We start from the raw sequence: 21,645 nt of genomic DNA, 5'->3' as shown, positions 1-21,645 counted from the left end.
GAGAATTGATATTATATCATGTCGAACAAAATACAAATATTGCTTGTCACTTGTTTGCCTAACAGCTGCAAAACACCTGAAAAGGACTTTCCTCAAACTATCAAAATACACAAAGCATGACCATTAGTCCATTATTAGCTGACATTCTATTCTTGTCTAAAGATTTACTGTGTAAATATATTCTGCAATCAAACATAATTCAATTTTAAATTCCTTTATAGCACTATAGCACTTGTGTGGCACTGTAAAAACCCCATGCCCTAAATTAGACCCTTTAATTCAATACAACTGGTCAGCAGATCCTGCATAAAATATTACTACGATGGCCATCAATGCAGTCAATAGCCTTGTTACCTACTATGTCCAAGACACCTTGTTTCTGCCAGAAATACAAACTTCTAGACACAATGTTTCTGTAAAAAGACCCAAGGTTTGTGTTTTATGTGTAAAATGAGTGGACACAAGAAAAAGAGGAAATGCATCTGACCTTCAATTAGTACCTTGCATCAAGCCCTATACCAAATTCTCCACTCACATTATTAAAAACTATCTATTATAACCCTAGGAAATTGCTATCAATAAACACATATGATATAGGCAAAGTTGAGCCCAGATAGATTTTAAGTAATTAATTCCAAATCACATTGCAACCAGACAGTAAGAAGGCCCAAACTTGAACTCAAAATAAACAGAACCCAAAGACTGCATTAACCAAACCTGTATGACTTTGGCAACTAATACAAAACTCCCCATAACTCTATTTGCTAGACATGGGGTCTCAATTCATTATACCTCTTTTTAAGATGTTATTTTCTAAATCTTTATTTCGTGAATCTATTAATTATATCCAAGTTATGTTTGGTTTGTCTAAAAATGCTGATTCACAACTAGAAACAGCTATGGCAGAGTTCTATTTACAAATGGGAAGTAAACAATATATTTGAAATCACAGAACTTTACAGAGAAAAGATTTCAATGATCACTTAATTCAACCCCCTTATTTTACAAATAACAAAACTGTAATCAATGATTTTATACAAGGTATTGCTAATAAATTCTCCATTGAGGACACTTGTTTTCTAATCTGGGATACATGGTATGAACTTGGTTTATCTAAGTCAGTACCTTAATCATTCAATTCATATTTATTCCAGATCTTCCTTATAGGAATGCATTATCCCAAGTATTAAGGAAAATAATTAATGGGAGATGGAGAAACGGAAATCGAAGAGCCCACTGTGTTTGCCTGTGCTGCTCTGGTAAACTAAACTGACTTAAACAACTCCAAAGATTCTTGTTTCTACCTCTGACTTTTCATTGCATTCCACACCCACCAGCATTTCTATTTCACATTAAACATTCCAAATCCAGTCTTTACTTAGGGTCTTTGCACTGGATGTTCTCTCTGCCTCAAATAATCTTCTTCTGGATATTCATGTGCTGAAGAGCACTCTTTCTCCCTTCAGATCTATGCACAAATATAATGGTTTCAGAGAGAACAACTATTATTACCCTAAGTGAATGGTCCCTTGGTTCCACTGCACATTTGTTACCTGTCTCTTTCTCTAAAAAGCTCCATGAGTGTAGAGCCTTAGACTCTCCTGCGCACTGATACAGTCCTTCTACCTAGAACACAGTAGGACCCTGAGAAAGATGTGCGGTGTAAGTCAATGAATAAGAGGAAGTAGATTTGAAGGCCAAATTTAAGATAATGCCAAGAAAATTATAACAATAGTTACTAAAACATTACCTTATTTACCTTCTTTGTACTGAAATTTGATATCTGTCCAAATGTCTTCTCTATTCAGTCATGCATATTATAGAAAAAACACTGAACTGCAGATTTTTTACATACATGCAATACCTCACTTAAAACTATTCTAATTGTGATACTATGGACAATCACGCTCACATATAGCTATAATTAGGGCTCTTGTTTCTTCATTCCAGGTTAAATGATTACTAGGGTTGCCAATGCCAGTATTCTAAAAGAAATAGGCATTGTATTTTTTACTCTGCAGTAAAAAATACAATATATATATGTGTTGATAACAGCCCCAGATAAATGGTTATCAAATAAGAGCCTGCATCTGAATTACTGGGAGGCCCTGGCCAAAACACAAACTACCCCTGAGTTTCTGGCTCCGAAGGTGTGGAGTGTTGTCCAGGAACCTGCTTTTCCAACAAGATATATATATCTTGATAGGATCTATTATTGATGTAACAAACTATTAAAGTCAGCTGATTCATTAGTTTTCTTTATTTTTACCTTTTCCAAGTTATTAAGTGTATACACCATGTACTATCAAATAGGACATTGGTTGGTTACATAACATTCTCAATCCTTTGGGAAGTCTGTAATATGTATTAATCAAATAAGCAGTTATGATTCCCAATCCATCTCTGTCAAGGCTCAACTCACTTGAGTTTGTATTCCTCCTTCTCATTATAGTCACTGCTTATCTTAATATTCTTATTTACTGGAAGGAAGGGAGAGAGGGAGGAAGGGAGGATGGGAGAGAGGGAGGGAGGATGAAAAGAACAGAGAGAGGGAGAGAGGGAGGGAGGGGCCATCCTATCTACAGATCAGACCCAGCAATTTCAAAGATTTGTAGAATCTCCCCTACAAAGGAGCAGAACCATCCCTCTGATGCTGAGAGGAGACTGACCACTCATCACCTCTCATCTGCCCCCAACCACTGGTAGCCTTTCCTCACCATAGGATCACCTGCAGCACTTGTTCAAGTGTGATTCCCAGAGCCTCCCTTTAGAAACACCGATTCAGTAGGACTGAGTTAGGTGGCCTGAAATCTGTGTTGATAACAGCCCCAGATAAATGGTTATCAAATAAGAGCCTGCATCTGAATTACTGGGAGGCCCTGGCCAAAACACAAACTACCCCTGAGTTTCTGGCTCCAAAAGTGTGGAGTGTTGTCCAGGAACCTGCTTTTCCAACAAGCTCCCATGTGAGACCCATGTTCCTCCTTCTGGAAACCACCCTCTGCGAACCATTTGCCTAAATGCTTCAAACAACCTAGTGAGTTCAGAAAAGAAGTCCATAACACATTTCTCTAAAACTACCATTGGAATGATGTGTGTGTGTGTGTGCTTTCTCTAGCCTTGTAATTATCATGTCATCCAACAATTTTCAGTGAGCTAACAACCAGATTCAAACAAACTCTGTGACCTCTACATAGATAGGAATAAAGAAGAGAATGCCCAGTCTACTGTTTTACTTCACCGAGGTCCAACCCTGTACATATAGTCAGTAGTGTCTGGATTGTACAGGACAAAGAGTTAATACACAGCAAAGTAGGACAGGGAAAGCTATCGAGAGAACAGAGATGGCTTTCAAAGCTGGTATTCCCGGGCCAGACTCCGATCTCTGCTATGTCACCACGTAGCACCTAGTGGAATGAGCGAGAGCTAATTTTTAAAAGCTGATCCAGGCACGCCTGTTATTTAGACATCCAAATTGGGCCATGGGGGCTTGAGGAATGGTGCCTTGCAGCTAGATCTGGCCACTATAAACTCCGGCTGGTTGCATCACTACTTTCCATGAGGAATTTAAGGGGTGTGACTGCATCTTTTCCAACCCTGCATTCCACATGTGACAAAACTGATCCAGCTGTTTGTCTGAAAGAAATTCCTTGCTGTCCTTAAAAATTAAAAAGCAAGTGGATATCCGTCCTTCAGGGGCAACTCTCCAGCTGGAAACTGGTACAGGCAGTTGCGAAACAGAGACAGGGCCCTGGAGAGCATCTGCTTTTGAATTCTTACCTCGCCATAGGGGGGTTAGCCCCATCTTGCTTTTTGTAATGGCAGATTCTGGATGGAGGGTGCTGGCTTGGCCCAAAGCTCTTGAGAAGTGTTCATCCACTACTGACCCAATGTCTCCCTGGAAATAAGTGAAAAGGACACAGCGAGAGTTAAGGTACTCCATCTCGGCAGGCTGGTCTTTCTCCTCCTCCTCCTCCTCATCCTCCTCCTCCTCCTCCTCCTCTTGTTTGCTGGGAAGGGTGACTTCCAGAGAGTCCTGCATCTTGCTGTATACCGCTAACTTTTTCTGGGATGGAATAAACAAAACACAGTATCAAAGACAGTTTGTAAAAAAGCATTAACTATTTAACTTTTCAATTTAAATATATGATATATATAATAACATATGTTCTTAAGCTGATTCTTCTTCTGCTTTACCCCACCTTTCCCTTCCCCAAACCAGCCTTCTCCTTCCCACCCTCAAAAAATATATATTTATGTCAAATTTAGAAGAAAAATTAAAGACCTTTATCAAATTGTATATTTCCAGAGTGTGAAAGATTTTTGTTAATCTAGATATACCAAAAGAAGGATGACTTTGCAAAAAACCAAACAGACCAAAAAAAGACAGATTTCTTCCCCACTTTTCTTCCACTTTTTATTTTAAACATTTAACATATGGCAACTCTATAGTTTGAGACATGGAGAAATGGGGGATGGAGGCCTAATTATTTGAGGGTAGGGTGGAGGAGAAAAGTGCGTTCCATAAACGAAATAAACTAAAATAAAAACAGGAATGTAGCATCTTATAAAAGGATTTGGCAGGTGTGCCTAACTCATTTCTCAAAAATCAAACTAAAATGACAAACTAAGTCTGTGTGAAGATCCATTTTGCATGGAACATATTTTTCAGATGTTCCACTTACCACTATTATCATAAAGAAAAGGGGTATTGTTGTGGCTTACAGAAAATAAAACAAGAATCTAGCCATGGCTAGTGTGTCTTTCAAATAAAAATGAGAACATTTAGATGATTTTAAAAACATTTTTAAACATATGGGAATAGTGATATTAATAGTTAATACATTATGCCAGACACTTACAAAACTTTATACTTATTAATTGCCCCACAGATTATTACGATTCTATAATGCAGTTATTGTTATCCTCTATATTTTGAACATGAAGAAACAAAGGCACAGATAAGTGAAGAAACTGCCAAAGTTCACACAGCATGTAAGTGGTGGAGTCAGAATGTGTAATAAAAATATGCAGGTTTACATATATGTGTACATGTATGTGATGGAGAAGAGCAGGGGAGGAGTAGCTACTGTGGAAATAAAAATTGCCAAAGTGTATTTTATATTGTTTTTCTGTCTGGTAAGTTTTTGTTGTTATTTTCTTATTCTTGCTTTTTAGTATTTCCAAATATTTATCATCAAACACACATTACTTTTATTATCAATAACTTTAATGTTAACTAGATATAAGGATAATGCTGGAGATTATAAAATTCATTATCCTAAAGACAGAATGAACATTCTATTATCTATATACCTGTAAAACTTAATCCTTTGTCATATCATGTTTTTAATTTCAGAGGAAAAATGCATGCTGGAAAATGAATGAGTAGAAAAAAACGAATCATTATAGAATACTCAGTAATCACATAATTTTGCAAATGTTATCAAAATACATAACTCCAACTCTTATGTTTCTAAGCTTCAAAACCTGTAGCCACAAATTATAAATGTTTCATTCAATAAACTAAACTCTTTCCCCTAGCAGTGACTATGTCGTTCTTGTGTGAGGTGAGTCCTGAAATGTTCAGGTATATTATGAGCAATTGCATTTTATTTTGGGGCCGCTATTTATAAATATTTGTATTGACTTTTTTGTTTAAAATGTGTATCAATGTAATTAGCACTTTGATTATCTATTCACAAATAGATAATTCATTCCTGTGAGTGTGTATGTTTGATGGTGAATAGATGGTTTTAACAATTGAGTGGTTATATTTCTTATAGTCTCTTTGCACAAATTTGAACATATTTATAGTTAATTTCATTAGTAAAAACACCATGGTAGCATTAGTTATATATAAAATGAGGGAACTGATGATCCACTATGCCAAGGACTGCCAAGGTTACAGGTTCAGTCCTCTGTCAGGGAGCATGTAAGAAGCAACCAATGAATGCAGAAGTAGGTGGAACAATAAATTGATCTTTCTCTCTCTTCTCTCTCTAAAATCAATCAATAAGTAAAAATTTTTAAATGAGAGGATTGATCTAAATGACCTCTAAAGTTACTCCTAACTTTAAATTCTGTTATAAAAGTAAATGAATATTATGATTTGTTAGTTTAAAAACAGTCCTGTTTCTCTGGGGACATGGGAATTTACTTGAAGTCATACCATGTTAAGCATATGCACACTCTCTTTGCTTAATACTCTGGCATATTAGAAAGAAGCAGTTTTTATATGGGAAGGAAATTAAAACTAATCTACAGAGTAGCTCCACTGTCCACAAGAGTTCATTACTATCTATGAAACTGATTTTAATTTTCTGTTAATGTCTAATTCAGCATTAGTTTGTGAGAATTGAGTTTCACAGCTATTGTTTCATTTGTTTTCAATGTAATCCTGACTGTGTTCACAAAGAAGGCGATGAGTTATTTTATCTCAATTAGCAATCAATTATGAAATGAAATAAAACTAAATTTTTATATTTTAAGCTGCAAATCCTGATATAAATGTAGTGGAGTATTATGACCTATACCAATAATATATTTTTTTAATTTTTAATTGATAGTAGTTGAATTTGTGTATGCATTTACTATTTATTTAAGATGATAGAATTTGATCATTGCAAACTAATTTTGTTTTTCTTTTTAAACCATTGTTGAATGGCTTGATACAAAAAAAATAAATCTAAATATTACACACTTTTCAATATAAAATGGGGAAATGGAGCACAACTGCTATTGTATCATAATGCCTTTTATTAATCTATTTTCTAAAAATAATTCTTTTGTCGATGGACACATTGATTCCCTATATTCTTTATATAGCATATAAATGTAATATGTCTGCCTATGCACATAAGCATTCATGTGAATATATATTAATATAGTATTTCTTTTGATATGCAAACACATGTGATTCTACTAAACTGTCTATATTGACCTTCTATGTAAATAAAAATGTTTGGAACTATTATAAAATATACTTCTTTTTTTATGTCATTGTTCTCACAACTCTTTAAGGCAGGTCTACTAATTAAATAAATTTGGCTGGAGACTATCAAAGAAATAAAATGAAAATGGAGCCTATGACATATTTACCAATGAGGAGTAAAAAAGGCATATCTATCATTCATTCCCTCTATATATTATCAGATTAAGTTGGGGCAATTTTTCACAAATTAGAGTGAATCAATTTAAACATTTACATTTACAACACACACACACACACACACACACACACACACACACACACACACACTTATAGCCTTACCACCAACATCAATGTTTAAAGGGAAAATTCTAAAGTAGCCAAATGGCCTTAATAGCTACCTAAAATGCTAACATTTAATTTGCATACATTTTCAAACACTGAGTCTGAGCATGAAGAAAATAGAACACAGAATGTAAACAGCAATTCATCAATATGCTGACATTCACAGCATCCTAATATTCTTCTCTATGGACTCCAGTCTCAGCTACTTTCCATGACCTGTGCTTTAGAGTCTAAGTTAGACAGTAAACCAATGTTTTGCCCTTTTTAAAAACTATGTTACTCGTGTGCACTTTTCTGTATCACCTTGGTGTTTGTTCCCTGGAATGAAACTTCCTTAGTGTTACCTTCTTTCTTGAGAATATAGGAAGTTCAAAATGTTGAGAATAAATCTCAAATCATCAAAACCTAAATTTCTTGAAACAACATTGAAAAGCAATCTAGTTCATATTTTTTCTCAAAATGCACACTCATTCCCTAAAAAAGAGTCAAATCTCTCAGAAATGTTCTTGCTTTTCTTATGAAACCCTGAAGAGTCATTAGCAAAAATAAAGAACCCATCCAAAGGGACCTCAAAAACTACAAGTTGATTTATTTAATACACATTAACTGGTCCGTTTCCATTTCATAGTAACGGCTTTTGTCCAGGTAAATGATATTCAAGTAAAGAGAAACAATGAACAAGTGATTAGCCACAGAGCTCGGACCGCCTCAGGAAGAGGTTAAAGGAGCGAGGGGTGTGCGGAAGGCCGCTGGCCAGTGCAAACCCTACCCAGCCACCTCGCAGCCTGCCATCAGGCGCAACAGAACAAACTTGCACAGGAATGTGCAGGGAAAAGGGTTTGTCTGACAAGAGAAAGACTTCCATGTCAGGAGCCAAATACCACTAACTCCCCAAGGCTTAAGCCTAAGAAAAGCCAAATGATTACTGTGCATATGTGGAAACTTTTTTCCTAAGGAAACAAAAGTATTTTAATGAATCATTGGATATTTTGAAACAGCTTTTTGCTTCTTTCTTTTTTTTTTTTTTCTCTTTCGACTATCTTCTCTAAATGCAACAATTGTATGTCCAAAATATGCTTTACTATAATACTAGCCAGAAGTAACTATTTCAAAATTGTAAAGTCTATAGAAATAGCACATTGCTCTTTGATCATATTTTTTCTGAATTCATTTGAATAACAGATTTAAAAAATAACCCAGACAGACATGAAATTTTGATCCTTAGCCTATTTGGAAGAGGAGAAATCAGGTTATGGGAGGGCGAACAGGAGAAAGAAGATATGCCACACATTTCCTATTTTTTATTAACTCTCTCAACTACATTTTTAATAATTATTCACAATTTACATATGCAAAAACTGAATTATTTGGCTAGGGTCATCTAACTACTAATAGCAGCATTAGAACTAGAACCTACTTCTAACTAGCTACCTACAAGCATGTACAGAGAAAACAGATGGCGTCTTTATAGGATATTTATTTTAATTGAATAGGCAGATGCCCAGAGTCAGCATGGCATCACATGCTAAGTAAGGGGAGTCTAAAGTTATCTATAACATTAATACAATTAGTAAACATATATCGGAAGTATGACTATTAAGAAATGCAGTATTCTTCATTTATGTATATTGGTAAAACTGAACTTCTGTATCTAAACATGTATTGTCCCCTTGACCAGTCAGATACATAATGCAATTGCTTACCATTTTTCTGGAAATCTTTTTGGGAACAGTGAGCTGAGTCAGTTTGTGAAGCCCAGTCACACCTTGAGATTTGTTTGCTATTTTTAATTTGTTTTGTTCTTAACAGTTTTAAGAAGCAAACCAAAAATAATATTAACATGATCAGCTATTTTCAATGATTCTGGTCATGAAAAAAAATCAAACCCTTTTTCTTTTCAAGCCCATCTCCTCCAAGGATGAACATTTTCAAGTTTTGAGGATGTTCAAAAAAATATGCCACAGGCTTAGAGAGAATTTCAAAAGTTTCATTCCCAAAATTGTCTAAGCAACAATCATGAAATAAAAGTATGTGTTCTCTCTCAAACTGACTGCTATGAATGAAACACTAGTTCCGATGTATAAATTTCTGGTATATTTGCATAAACCTATTACAAGACTTCAGGGCATGATTTCAGTTTTTAAAGATGTATCTGTTATTCATTGAATTGTCTATTAATTTCTATTTTGTGTCAGTAATTATGCATAGACTTGGAGCCACAAAGATCACAGTCATAGCCTACCTCTAAACTTGTAGTTGGGAAAGCATTGTAAGGGCAATAAAAAGTAAAGGAAATCTTGTGGTTTATCTATTGGCTAATTGTTTATACTTCTTCAAGAAGCTAATGCTCAAAAATTTTAAAATAAGAAAAATAATCAGGTAATGTTAGGGAAGTTACTAATTGTTTTCTTGTTTCTAAGGAAAGCTAGATGGGAAGGGAACACAATAGGAAGGACTGCAATAGGAGAAAGGATTTAACCAAAACTTGTCCATGAGTCTGGGTAACCCTCTGGCCCTCAACTTCCTCTTCTGAAAATGAGGAATTTTGACTTGATTATATTATAGGTCTGGTCCAATTCTATATCCTAATAAGCAACATGCTGGAGCTCTAGAAAAATTCACACTTCATTTGTTTCTTCCATTGGCTGTCTCATCTGATTTTGCAGGACACTAGCCAAAAACACCCTACAGACCATTGAAGACTAATTCATTTCCAGACATGGGTCATCTAGCCTGATTCCCAGGAATTAGTTTCGGTACTTCTTTTATCTGTCTTCACAGTAACAAGAAATACTGCATCTTTTGAGGCCCCAGACTAAATCCCACATGGACAAGTGTTTTGGAATACTAAAATAATATACTTTTAAGAGCACTAAAGACACCTGTTTACTTTAGGTCATTCTCTTTTTCCTATATTAAAATAAGAAATAAGTGAAAAATAGTTCAGTTATCCCAGTTAAGACCACACTTGTAAATTACTGGCATAAATCTGGTATCCACTGAACTATCTATAAATATGGCATTAATGACTTGTTTCTAGCAGCAGATGTTTGGGTCCAATGGTTCAAGGCACTCTTAGGGTCTTCCTAAATGAATAGTTAAAGCAGAAAATCAGCTGCTTAAGGAAATGTGTTTTGAAAGATTCAAGGCACAGGTCTGCCCCTCCCCAAGTATTTCCTTTGCTTGTATTTGCCAGAGACTCGTATTCAAGTATCAGAGAGCTTTGTTTGTTTCTCTTTTCTCTTTAAAGTAATATTTGTTATTTTCCAACCATAGTTTACATTCAATACCATTCCACACCAGTTTCAGAAAACTATGTACTCTAAGATCGGTCCCCCTGCTGCCCCAAGCACCTACCTGGCCCTATACCCAGTTATTTCAACATTATTGACTATATTCTTCATGCTGCAATCCACATTTCTGTGGCTATTCTGCAACTACTAATTTGTACTGCTTAATCCCTTCACCTTTTTGACCCAGCCCCCCAACCCCTTTCCCTCTGAAAACTGTCAATCCAGTCTCTGTATCTTTGAGTCTATGTCTATTCTTTGTTGTTGTTTATTTTATCCCTTAGATTCCACATATAAATGAAATCATATGGTACTTGCACTTAGCATAAAACCCTCTAGGTCCATCCATGCTGTCATAAAAGGTAAGATTATCCTTCTTTTTTATGGCCAAGTAGTATTCTATTGTATAAATGTACCATGGCTTTTTAATCTACTCATCAACTGGTGGGAAACTGAGCTGCTTCCAAATCTTGGCTATGTAAATAACACTCTAATGAGCATAAAGATGCATATATTCTTTCAAATTAGTATTTTGGGTTTCTTTGGATATATTCCCAGAAGTGGAATCGCTGGGTTATAAGACAATATTTTTCTGAAAATAATATCTTAAGTTATTTTCCATTACTAGATGTATTAGTTATGATTTATTATTTTTTTAGAGAGAGGAAAAGGAAGGGAGAGGAATGGATAGAAACATCAATGAGAAAGAACCATCATTGACTGGCTGCCTCCTGCACATCCCCTCCTGGGGATTATGCCTGCAAACCAGGCATGTGCCCTGCCCGGGAATCAAATCAGCACCCTCTTGGTTCATTGGTGTGCTCAACCAATAGATAGCTGAGGCAGACCAGCCAGACTGGGTTTTTGTGTTTCATTTTTTACAATAACTGGAAACAGGATCTGTGGGAATTTTATCCAGGTTAAGCACCCAAGTTTTAGAATGATAGTCATCTAAATCACAAATTTGTTTTAGGATCTGTCTTAAGCATTCTGAGTATAATATTTTTAGTCTCACGGAAAATTCCCTTTGCAGAGAAACATAAGACAGAAATATGCATACTGCCTATTGGGTTAAGCTCAGTATCTTTTCTGTAATAGCCCAACAAGTCAGTGGACAGGTTGGTTCTGAACACTCTCATTTCTTTTGGTATGGGGCATACCCCTGCCATCCCCAACATTATGAGACTTAGTATGTGCTTGGTGAAGTGGGGCTTCCTTGCATTTATCAAAAAAAAAAACCCTCAAATTTTCAAAGAGTGTTACCTTGTCCTGAAATTTGGTTTCCATCACTCAGAATGATTTTATAGATTTCAAGCCTGCCTTTACTATCATTCTTGTCATCTTCATTCTGGTTGACTGCCGGAGACAACAGTTCAGATAGTTATTTTAAAGTTTAATTTTCATTCCTAGCTTTGAATTTTCTGGCTGCAAAGTTATTGGAAGCATAAAACTGTGAGGTACATTAAGCGCCTAAGTCTCTGCAGTCAAGTAAATTTGTGTGGTGTGGAATTATAAGGGCTGTTTTTTCTCAAAGAAAGTCCTGGATGAATTCTTATAAACCCACTTAAGTCCTTGTTTACAGTTGCAAAAAAATTAGGTCCTGCACCATAAATAAGTGGACTGTGTATTGAAACTACCTAAGATATAATTGTATTCTTTCTTCTTCATGAATCTAAACTTATGTTAGAATAGCAATGAAATATGAGGCACTTAAAGCTGACTGTTAATACCACTTCTCGCATACTGTTTTAAATAAATAAATGTTCATTTGCTAAGTGGATAGCCTACTTCATCAACAAAGGATGCAACATGGATAGCAAAAGTCATTAGCATAATACAAATGCTTGCAAAAGGACTTTGGAATGCCTAAACTAAAAAAGTACACTACCAAGGACTTGGAAAGAATTTCAAGTTCCAAGGCCAAAGAATCTACTGCATATTAATCTTCTTTATCAAGAAGTTGATTTGGAGTGTGAAAGACAAGAATAAGCTTATTGTGCAATAACAAAAAAATATATATTTATCTTGGGATTCTGCATGGCATGGTAGAAAGATGCTACATTGGGGAGCAAGGGATTCTGAAGGTTCTAATTTGGTCACCAATTAGCTTTGAGATATTTGGCCAGGCATCGGAGTCCTAAGACTATCCATGTTCCTGTTTGTAAGCGGAGGTCCTGAGGCATGTTTTTCCAGTTTTTTCCTCTGACAAACAGAATCTCAGAGAGGTTTTATGACCTAACCGAGGTAGCAGAATCCAGAAAGAGTTTAAACTTTTACAAATTTATAACTGGAGTTATGTCCCCTAAGGGCATTGAATTCTTTCAAGTGAAAGATGCAATCAGCGACTGTCATCTTTGAAGAGGACAGCGTAAACGTGCACTTACTTGAAGCCCAAAGTATGATTGTTAAAAAGTCCTACGTCCAATTAGAAAACTAGCTATTGTTCTCAGCTTTCACTACCCCATCGACAAACTATACAATTCTAAAAGTTTTGCTTTAAGCATCTTCCTGAGATTAACATTATTATTATAGAGGGCAGGGCGGGGTCAGAGAACAACGGACTGTCTGCACTTAAGATGAGAAATCCACTGGGTATGAAGAGAATCATTTCCCTCAATGTTTCCTGACACATATTTTGAATTTTTTTCTTGGTTCCTACTGTCACTGTTAGAATACAAGTGCATTCCTCTCTACACACGTTCTGCAGTGTCATCATGCCTTCAGAGCATGTGCTGGAAGACGAGTTCTCATGAGATGTCAGGGGCTGATGTAGTAAGGCTACAATGAGATGGTGGGCCAGGGAGTTTAGCATCCCTTGGCAAATCCTGACTCTACAGAGAACACTGCAAGATTCATGCATAGCCATGCAATTCCTGGGAATTAACACTAGGGCCTACAAAATTAACCCAGACATATTTGCATATTACTTGGATTCATTTAATCTACTGTATACCTAGGTAACACATTGCAGTTATCTATGGCTTTAAAGTACTAACCTATTACTCACCTACAACACATATGTTCAATAAAAACCTTAGCTTAAAAATGTAAGTGCATATTTGTGCTGTGAGGAAAAACTTGAAAACTACACATATCTGGAGTATGAAGTTCTAGTGTTCCAAAAATTTTTTAAACTATATGATCATAGATTAAGAGGACAAATATACCTATGTTTAAAAATCCATCATAATGAACCATTTTAAAGTATACAACAATTTACAAGAACTTCAGAGCTATATAGGTTTGAGAAAAAAATCAGTTCAAAGATACACTACTACAATTGAATACAGAAGTCATATAAAACTTTAGTACTGTGTTTTCTAACATTCTATTAATAACCGTTACACTTTATTAATAATTTTATCATTTTTTTCCTGCTTTTACCCTCTTTTTTTTCTCCTCAACAAATCAAATGTTTAAATGTGGTAGAAGATGTAGCCCTTATTTTTGTCTCTCAGGCAAGATGTTATTAGGGGTCACTTCCCATGTTCAGAGAAAATGATCTTCATGGATAATAATGATAAAACCTTATGGAATGCAAAAACAACCAAAATATGTATTCTCAGATGACTACATTAGGGCCAAGTCAGTATCAGTCCCACTTCACCCACGCACCACACAGTCTAAAAAACGCTGTCAGCCTGATAAGAATTTCCTGGTTTGGTCTTTTTTTCCAATAGAAAATATAGGTCATCAAAATAAACTCCTGACAGTAAAGGAACAATCGTTATACTAGCAAGTCTCTTTTTCATTTGTTAGCCAATTATAGGCAAATAGTTTCTTTACTTGACTAAAAATAAAATAAAATAAAATAATCTTGAACAAACCATTTTGGTAAAAGCAACATACAAATTTGCAAGCACATCTCTCAACTAACTTATTTAGGTCAACTCCACCACACATCTATTCAAACAAAATCTACAGAATTCCAAGGTACAGAGAAGATGTCCATTATTTACTAACATGTGCCTCTTGCCAATGTTGACAAGTCAGGCAACGGAGAGAGCTCATTCTTCCGTTTATTGATGGTCTTAGCAAAAGAATGAGATTTTGGGATGGAGTCTAAGGGCTATTGCAAATGTTAGGTAAAGGACTGGAGTTGTTTTTTACTGAAAGCTAAATGCTGTGGCTTGTAATTTATAATGTTTCTGATATTAAATTTTATACTCTAGCCCAAAGAAGTATTATAGTTCTAACACCGGTCACAGATCCTTCATATTTTAATGGAATTATTTTCACAACTCTAGAAAATAAAACCTTATCCACATCTACTAGCTTAAGGTATTTTTTAGGAGGAAAAATACCTTGCTGAATGTTCAGTAAAGTTTGAGTCTGTTGCACATCCACATTCCAACTGATAATTGAGGGCCTCTACTGTCTCTGCGATGGAAGCAAGGAGAGGAGGAAAGGGTGTGTCAACTGGGACAGTGTTTATTAAACACAGAAACTGATACCCAGCACCTCTTTGCCTCACTCCCTAACTTGTTCTAAATAGTTTTCTTCATTATTTATATATTTTATATTTAAAGCCAAAAAAAGACAAACAGCATAACCAAAATGTTTCACTCTGTCACCCTTGACCACAAATTACAAAATGTTTTCCCATCCTCCTCCCTAAAAGTAATCTTTTCTGAGATGCTGAACTTGCTGCATATTAAATAATAAAAATGATAACAAGAAAACGGTGTTCCTTCCTTGTTGGTCTTAGTCGGTCCTTGCTAACCTCACTGTGTGGCAGAAAAATCTGAGGCATGCACCCTTTCCGAGTCAGATGAATTTCACAGTCCCTTAATTCTAAACAGAAGTTATGATTTCTTCCCAAAGAGTAGCACCACAAATCTAGCAAAGAGACAGAGGAAAAGAAAAATATAGAAATTAAAAGGCCAGATTAACTAAGGAGCCAACATTTTAAGACTACCATAAAACATAGTTCTAGAAAAACTTAAAACAGATCAGTAAATTCAGTAGATTATAATTTTCTAACCTTTTCTAGTTCCCTCATAAGTGTGTTTTTTAAGTCTCACCAAATCAACCCACTCTAATCCCTAGGGTCTGAGGACCCTGCTTTGGTATAACCGGGAGCCAGCACTCACATGTGTCCTGCGCAGCACTAACTAAGCCTTGGCACACTGTGCTGGTGTCCGGAGAGAAGTAGCCAGGGGTACTGAGTGCCAACTTCCCCAGAATCGGACTCTCTCTTCTGAAGAACTATATCATCTCCCTGGGTCCTGAATCCCTTTCATTAACAGCATTCTCAGTCACTCTTGACATGGGAGAGAACCCTGATCCAAGGCCACCTCTTGGCCAGAAGAGGACACACACACACACACACACACACACACACACACACACACACACACTACTTCCAACAGGCTGAACTCTAACACCTCAATCCTTTGGTGGAATGCAGGATGAATGCGGGTGGGGTGAGGGCACAGGGGTAGACTATATGGTGACAAGAGACTAGCCTTGGGTGGTGAGCACACAAAGCAATATACAGAGGATGTATCAAAGAATTGTACAGCTGAGACATTTAACTTTAAGAAATCATAGTTGCCCAAATAAATTTAATCTTATAAAAAAAAAAAAAAAGTGAATGAGGAACTTGGGGATTAATCCCTGTCCCCTATAGTGGTAGTCATAAGAAGACACACTCTGCAAAGAAGTTATGGTAGCGTTTGATAGACATTACCGTTTTCTACCTTAAAAACCCCCATTCCCTGAGCTCCCGGTCCAGGTAAGGCAAGTCCCCTAAGTCAGGGACACATTTCATCCCCTCAATCAAGAAAACCCTGAAACACTCCTCCACCTTTCCAAAAGAAACAAAATATTTGGTTGAAGGGAAGTTTACTCACATACTCCTAGGACAGATGCCTTTGGTGAGCTCCAGAGAACTGAGCCCTAGGCGCTAGGCTGGCTAGGAGGGGCGCCTCTGAGTGCCGGCGACCACACTCCCGGAGCCCCCGGCCAGGTAGAGCCTCCCTCCCAGCCCCGCCGCCCGCCCGCCCCGCCGCGCTCCCCGTCCGCAGCCTCGCCTCCTCCCTCCCGAGCCATGTCTGCCCCGGGCGCTCCCGTCGGTCCCGGAGCATCCTCCGCGCCACGGGCCCCACGCTCCGGGCGCCCCCGGCCCCCGCCCCGCCCCCGGCCGGCTGCCTGGCCCATGACTCACCTGCTGGCCAGGTTGGGGCGACGGGTGGTAGCAGGCTGTGGGGCAGGTTGCGGCTGCCACTGGGTTGGGCAGACACTGGGGCGCTCCATACGGCTGGGGGTGATACATCACCTCCGCACAACTCATGGCAGCCGGGGCAGCGGCGGTCCCTGAGCTGCCGCCGCCGCCACCGCCGCCGCCGATCGGGGCGCTCGCTCCGCGGGCGCAGCCGCCGCCGCCTCTGTCGCTGCTCCAGCTGCAGCTGCTGCTGCGGCGGCGGCGCAGGCGGGTCCCCCGCGGCCGAGGGCTCCGTGCGGGGCGCGGGCTGGGCAGGGCTGGGCGGTGAGCGGGAGCCCGTGCGCGGGCACCTTCATCTTCAGCCCCCGCGCAGGTCCCCTCGCCCGCGCTCACACAGCGGCCCGGGCACCCAGCGGGGGCATGGCAGCGCGGGTCCGGGAGGGCAGCGGCTCCCAGGCAGCGCCCGCTGCAGCCCTTAGCCCGGGCGGCGCGGCTCCGGTTTGCAGACACGCGATGTGCGGGGGCCGGCTGCCCTGTCCCTGCCCTCCGGGCTGGGGGGCAGGGGTGGAGAGAGTGGGGGTGCTGGGGCGGGGGGAGCGCTCGTCCTCCCTGGACTGGGGCGCTGAGCGCCTGAAAAGTTCCTCCAACTCTGTCCGCGGGCGGGTCACTGGCGGGGGGACCTCGGAAGGGCCGGCTGCGGATTGGAGCGGAGTTTGCAGCCTCTCCGCCTCCGGGCCCCGGGACGGGGTGGGAGGGGAATGGCATGCAGAGGCTCCGCGCCCTCGGAGCTCCGCGGTTCCCACCCCGTCTCCGTCCCAGCCACCTGGCTGCCGGCGAGGTCTGCCCTCCCCAAGGAGCTTTCTCCTGGAGCCAGAGGGAGAGGCCAGGGCCTGAGGGAAGCTGAGAGCGCAGAGGAAAAGCAGAGCGGGCTCAAAGGAAACCGGGATATCCCCTCCATTCACTATAACCATAAGTGAAAGTTAACTTTATTACAAGTGCGCGCATGCCAGGAATGAAACACAGTGCTCAACAAGCAATCTCCGCTCTACGTTTGCACCTTGGTGGTATGCCATTCTTGGCGGATGGCAACCCTTTCTGGCTTGTCCAGCCTGGTTTCCATAGAGCAATGTGGAGTAACAATCTATGTTACTCATTCAGCTACTCTTAAAGGGTTTATCTATGGGCGAGTGACTTACAGCCTTCCCTAAAAGGAAAAAGAAAATCTGTTGTAGAAATTGCTATACAATCAGATAAAGCAGAAAATAATTATTTACTTTATAAATAAGTAAACTCTACCCCTGAACTTTAACAGAAAGATCCCGGCCCCCGCCCTACGCCCCCCCCCCAAGCCCCCATCCATAGGTATCATGTTTTGACATAGCAAGTTCTTTTGTTTCCACAGAGACTATCCTTTGTCAGAGAAAGCCCTTCTGGATGTCAAGTGTACTGAACTGTGGACTGAACTGTGGCCCACCCCCAAATCCATAAATTGAAGCCCTAAGCCCCATGTGACTAGTTAGAAACAGGGCCAATAAGGAGGAAATTAAGGTTCATCTAGAGTCATCTTCCTGTTCCACGGGTATGGGACGAGTTTGGTGGGGGTACGCGTTGCACCGGAGTTTGGTGGGGATATGCACTGCACCATGCTTAGCTGCGCGCCTAATTCTACGTTCTCATGAGTACAGGGGTACTCAGCGTTACGAAAATTATAGAAGGGGTACACATATATCAAAAGTTTGGGATACACTGAATTCTAGACCATGGGGTGGGGTCCTAACCTAGGACTGGTGACCTTAGAAGAAAAACACACCCCTTATCTTTCTCTGTGCTGACAGGGGAAGGGTCTTGTGAGGACTCAGTGAGAAGGCACAGGTTACCAGCCAGGAAGAGTGGTCTCACCAACAAGTAATCCTGAGAGCATCTTGATCTTGGACTTTTAGTCTCCAAAACTGTGAGAGTATAAGTTTCTGTTGTTTAAGCCTCCTAGTCTTGGTATTCAAGATGGCCATCATGTCAGATGTCAGACTAGTGCAGATATATAGCACCAATATATATTATTAATTTTATATAGGTGCGTATGTATAACAACACAGACACATACATTCATATACAGTTACACATACACAAACTCATAGACTTAAACAAACTATAAAAATTGTATAGGAACTTTTAGCTTCTCATACAGCTCTCATTCACTCACCCATTCTTTCATTCGTCGAATGTTAAAAATATGTTAAGGGCTTAAACAGTTTGGGCTAAAATGTGTTCTTTGTAGTGGAGCAATTTTCCTATCAATTAGTTGTATAAGAATTTTCCCTGCCCAGTGTGGCTCAGTTGGTTGAGTGTCATCCCATACACCAAAAGGTCACCAGTTTGATCCCCTGTCAGGACACTTGCCCAAGTTGCACCTTTAATGGGAGGCAACTGATTTGTGTATTTCTCTCACATCGATCTTTCTCTCTATATCCCTTTTCCTTCCTCTCTCTCTAAAATCAATGAAAGCATATAAAAAGATATACAAGAATTTCTTTAAATGTTTATTACTGCCTTTTCTCAAATTGACATTCCCTGTTCACACCCTTTTCCTATATTCCTGATTAATCTCTTCAGCTTTATGTCTGGATGGCTATCCATAGATATTCCATAGGAACCTCAGTCATGGCAGCACTAGTAGTTTCTCCACTCCCACAGAGTGACCCTCTTCTTCATTCTGCTCCTCAGGTATTGAACTCCCACTCACCAATTGCTAAGCTAGAATTCTGGGAGTTAATCAATACTCCTCCCTTTTTTAAAGTCCACTTGATCCCAACTTTGTTATTTCAACTGATTCTCTCTCCTCAACGTTCTTTATTTTATTTTATTTTATTTATTTTATTTTATTGTTTAAAGTATTACAAATAGTAGTATATAAGTCTCTTCCCCCAACCCCTCCATTGGCCTTCCCCCAGCCTCCTCTACCACCTGGTGCATGCCCTCATCCCACTACCCACCCCCAGTGTCTTGTGACCATTGTTTGTGCTTATATGCATGCACACAAGTCCTTTGGTTGATCTATATCCCCCCTCCTCCCTAACACTCTCCAGCCTTCCTGCTGTAATTTGACCATCTGTTTGTTGCTTCACTGCCTCTGCATCTATCTTCTTATTCATCAAGTTATAATGTTCTTTATTTTCCATAAATGAGTGAGGTCATGTGGTAATTTTCTTTCATTGCCTGGATTATTTCACTTAGCATAATGCTCTCCAGTTCCAACTACGCTGCTGCAAATGGTAAGAATTCCTTCTCTTTTACAGCAGTGTAGTATTCCATTGTGTAGATGTACCATAGTTTTCTAATCCATTCATCTGCTAATGGGCATTTAGGCTGTTTCCAAATATTAGCTATGGTGAATTGTGCTGCTATGAACATAGGGGTGCATTTATCCTTTCTGACTGGTGTTACCAGTTTCTTAGGATATATTCCTAGAAGTGGGATTACTAGTTCAAATGAAAGTTCCATTTTTTAGTTTTTTGAGCAAACTCCATACTGTTTTCCAAGTACCTCACCAGTTTGCATTCCCATTAGCAGTGCACAAGGGTTCTTTTTAGTCCCTCCGCATCCCCTCCAGCTCTTATTTGTTGATTAGTTGATGATAGCCATTCTGACAGTTGTAAGATGGTACCACATTGTAGTTTTGATTTGCATCTTTCATATAATTAGTGACTTTGAGCATGTTTTCATGTTTCTTGGCTTTCCTTTGGTCTTCTTTCGAAAAGTACCTATTTAAGTCTATTGCCCAATGATTTATTGGATTGTTTATCTTCCTTTGTTAAGTTGTATGAGTTCCCTGTAAGTGTTGGAGATTAAACCCTTATCAGTGATGACATTGCAAATATGTTCTCCCATGCAGTGGGCTTTCTTGTTGTTTTGTTGATGATCTCTTTGGCTGTACAAAAGCTTTTTATTTTGATGTAGTCCCATTTGTTTATTTTCTCTTTATTTTCCATTGCCCTAGGTGCTGTATTAGTGAAGAAATTGCTTCAGCATATGTCTGAGATTTTGCTGCCTATGGATTCCTCTAGTATTTTTATGGTTTCCTGTCTTAAGTTTAAGTCCTTTATCCATTTTGAGTTTATTTTTGTGTACGGTGTAAGTTGGTGGTCTAGTTTCATTTTTTTGCATGTGTCTGCCCAATTTTCCCAACACCATTTATAAAAGAAACTGTCTTGACTCTATCGTCTATTCATGACTCCTTTGACAAATATTAATTGAGCATAGTGGTTTGGGTCATTTTCTGGGTTCTTTATTCTATTCTATTGGTCTATATATCTGTTCTTGTGCAAGTACCAGATGGTTTTGAGAACAGTGGCTTTGTAATATAGCTTGAAATCTGGTATTGAGATCCCACCTACTTTGTTTTTCTTTTTCAGGATTGCTGCAGCTATTATTTCACTTAGCATAATGCTCTCCAGTTCCATCCAAGCTTTTTTTTAATTATTATTATTGTTAGAGATGGATTTTTGAAGAGTTCTTTCTAGGTTTGTGAAATATGCCCTTGGTATTTTAATGAGGAGTGCATTGAATCTATAGATTGCTTTGTGTAATATGGATATTTTAATGATGTTGATTCTACCAATCCATGAACATGGTATGTTCTTTCATCTGTTTATGTCCTCCTCTATCTCTTTTTTCAGTGTCCTGTAGTTTTCTGCAAAAAGATCTTTTAACTTCTTAGTTAAGTTTATTCCTAGGTATTATAATAATTTTGGTGTGATAATAAATTAGATTTCTTTTTTTAGTCTCTCTTTCTGTAAGTTCACTATTGGTGTATAGAAATGCCATAGATTTCTTGGCATTAATTTTGTATCCTGCTACATTTATTAAGTCTAATAATTTTTATGGAGTCTTTAGGGTTTTTTATGTACAATATCATG

General features: G+C 38.7%; 1 protein-coding gene across 9 annotated transcripts in view; it reads right to left on the bottom strand.

The window, feature by feature from the left end:
• VGLL3 (vestigial like family member 3) overlaps window positions 1-17,541 on the bottom strand; it is a 47,122-nt gene extending 29,581 nt beyond the window's left edge. The window contains exons 1-3 of one of the 9 annotated variants that reach the window (XM_045584059.1): window positions 16,736-16,872; window positions 14,871-14,946; window positions 3,781-4,066 (exon numbers count right to left, since the gene is read on the bottom strand). In XM_045584059.1, coding sequence (XP_045440015.1) covers window positions 3,781-4,042 — 262 coding nt within the window. In that variant the 5' untranslated portion in view covers window positions 4,043-4,066; window positions 14,871-14,946; window positions 16,736-16,872. Of the gene's footprint in view, window positions 1-3,780; window positions 4,067-14,870; window positions 14,947-15,112; window positions 15,406-16,421; window positions 16,561-16,735 lie in introns of those variants that run through there. The other 8 variants (XM_045584057.1, XR_006742101.1, XM_045584056.1 and 5 more) reach the window with 8 other exon arrangements.
• Between the last annotated feature and the right edge of the window lie 4,104 nt (window positions 17,542-21,645).

Source organism: Pipistrellus kuhlii, unplaced genomic scaffold (assembly GCF_014108245.1).
Source record: "Pipistrellus kuhlii isolate mPipKuh1 unplaced genomic scaffold, mPipKuh1.p scaffold_m20_p_2, whole genome shotgun sequence".
NCBI lineage: Eukaryota > Metazoa > Chordata > Mammalia > Chiroptera > Vespertilionidae > Pipistrellus > Pipistrellus kuhlii.
Note: the sequence above shows the minus strand (reverse complement) of the source record. Positions and strands in the feature narration are given on the sequence as shown.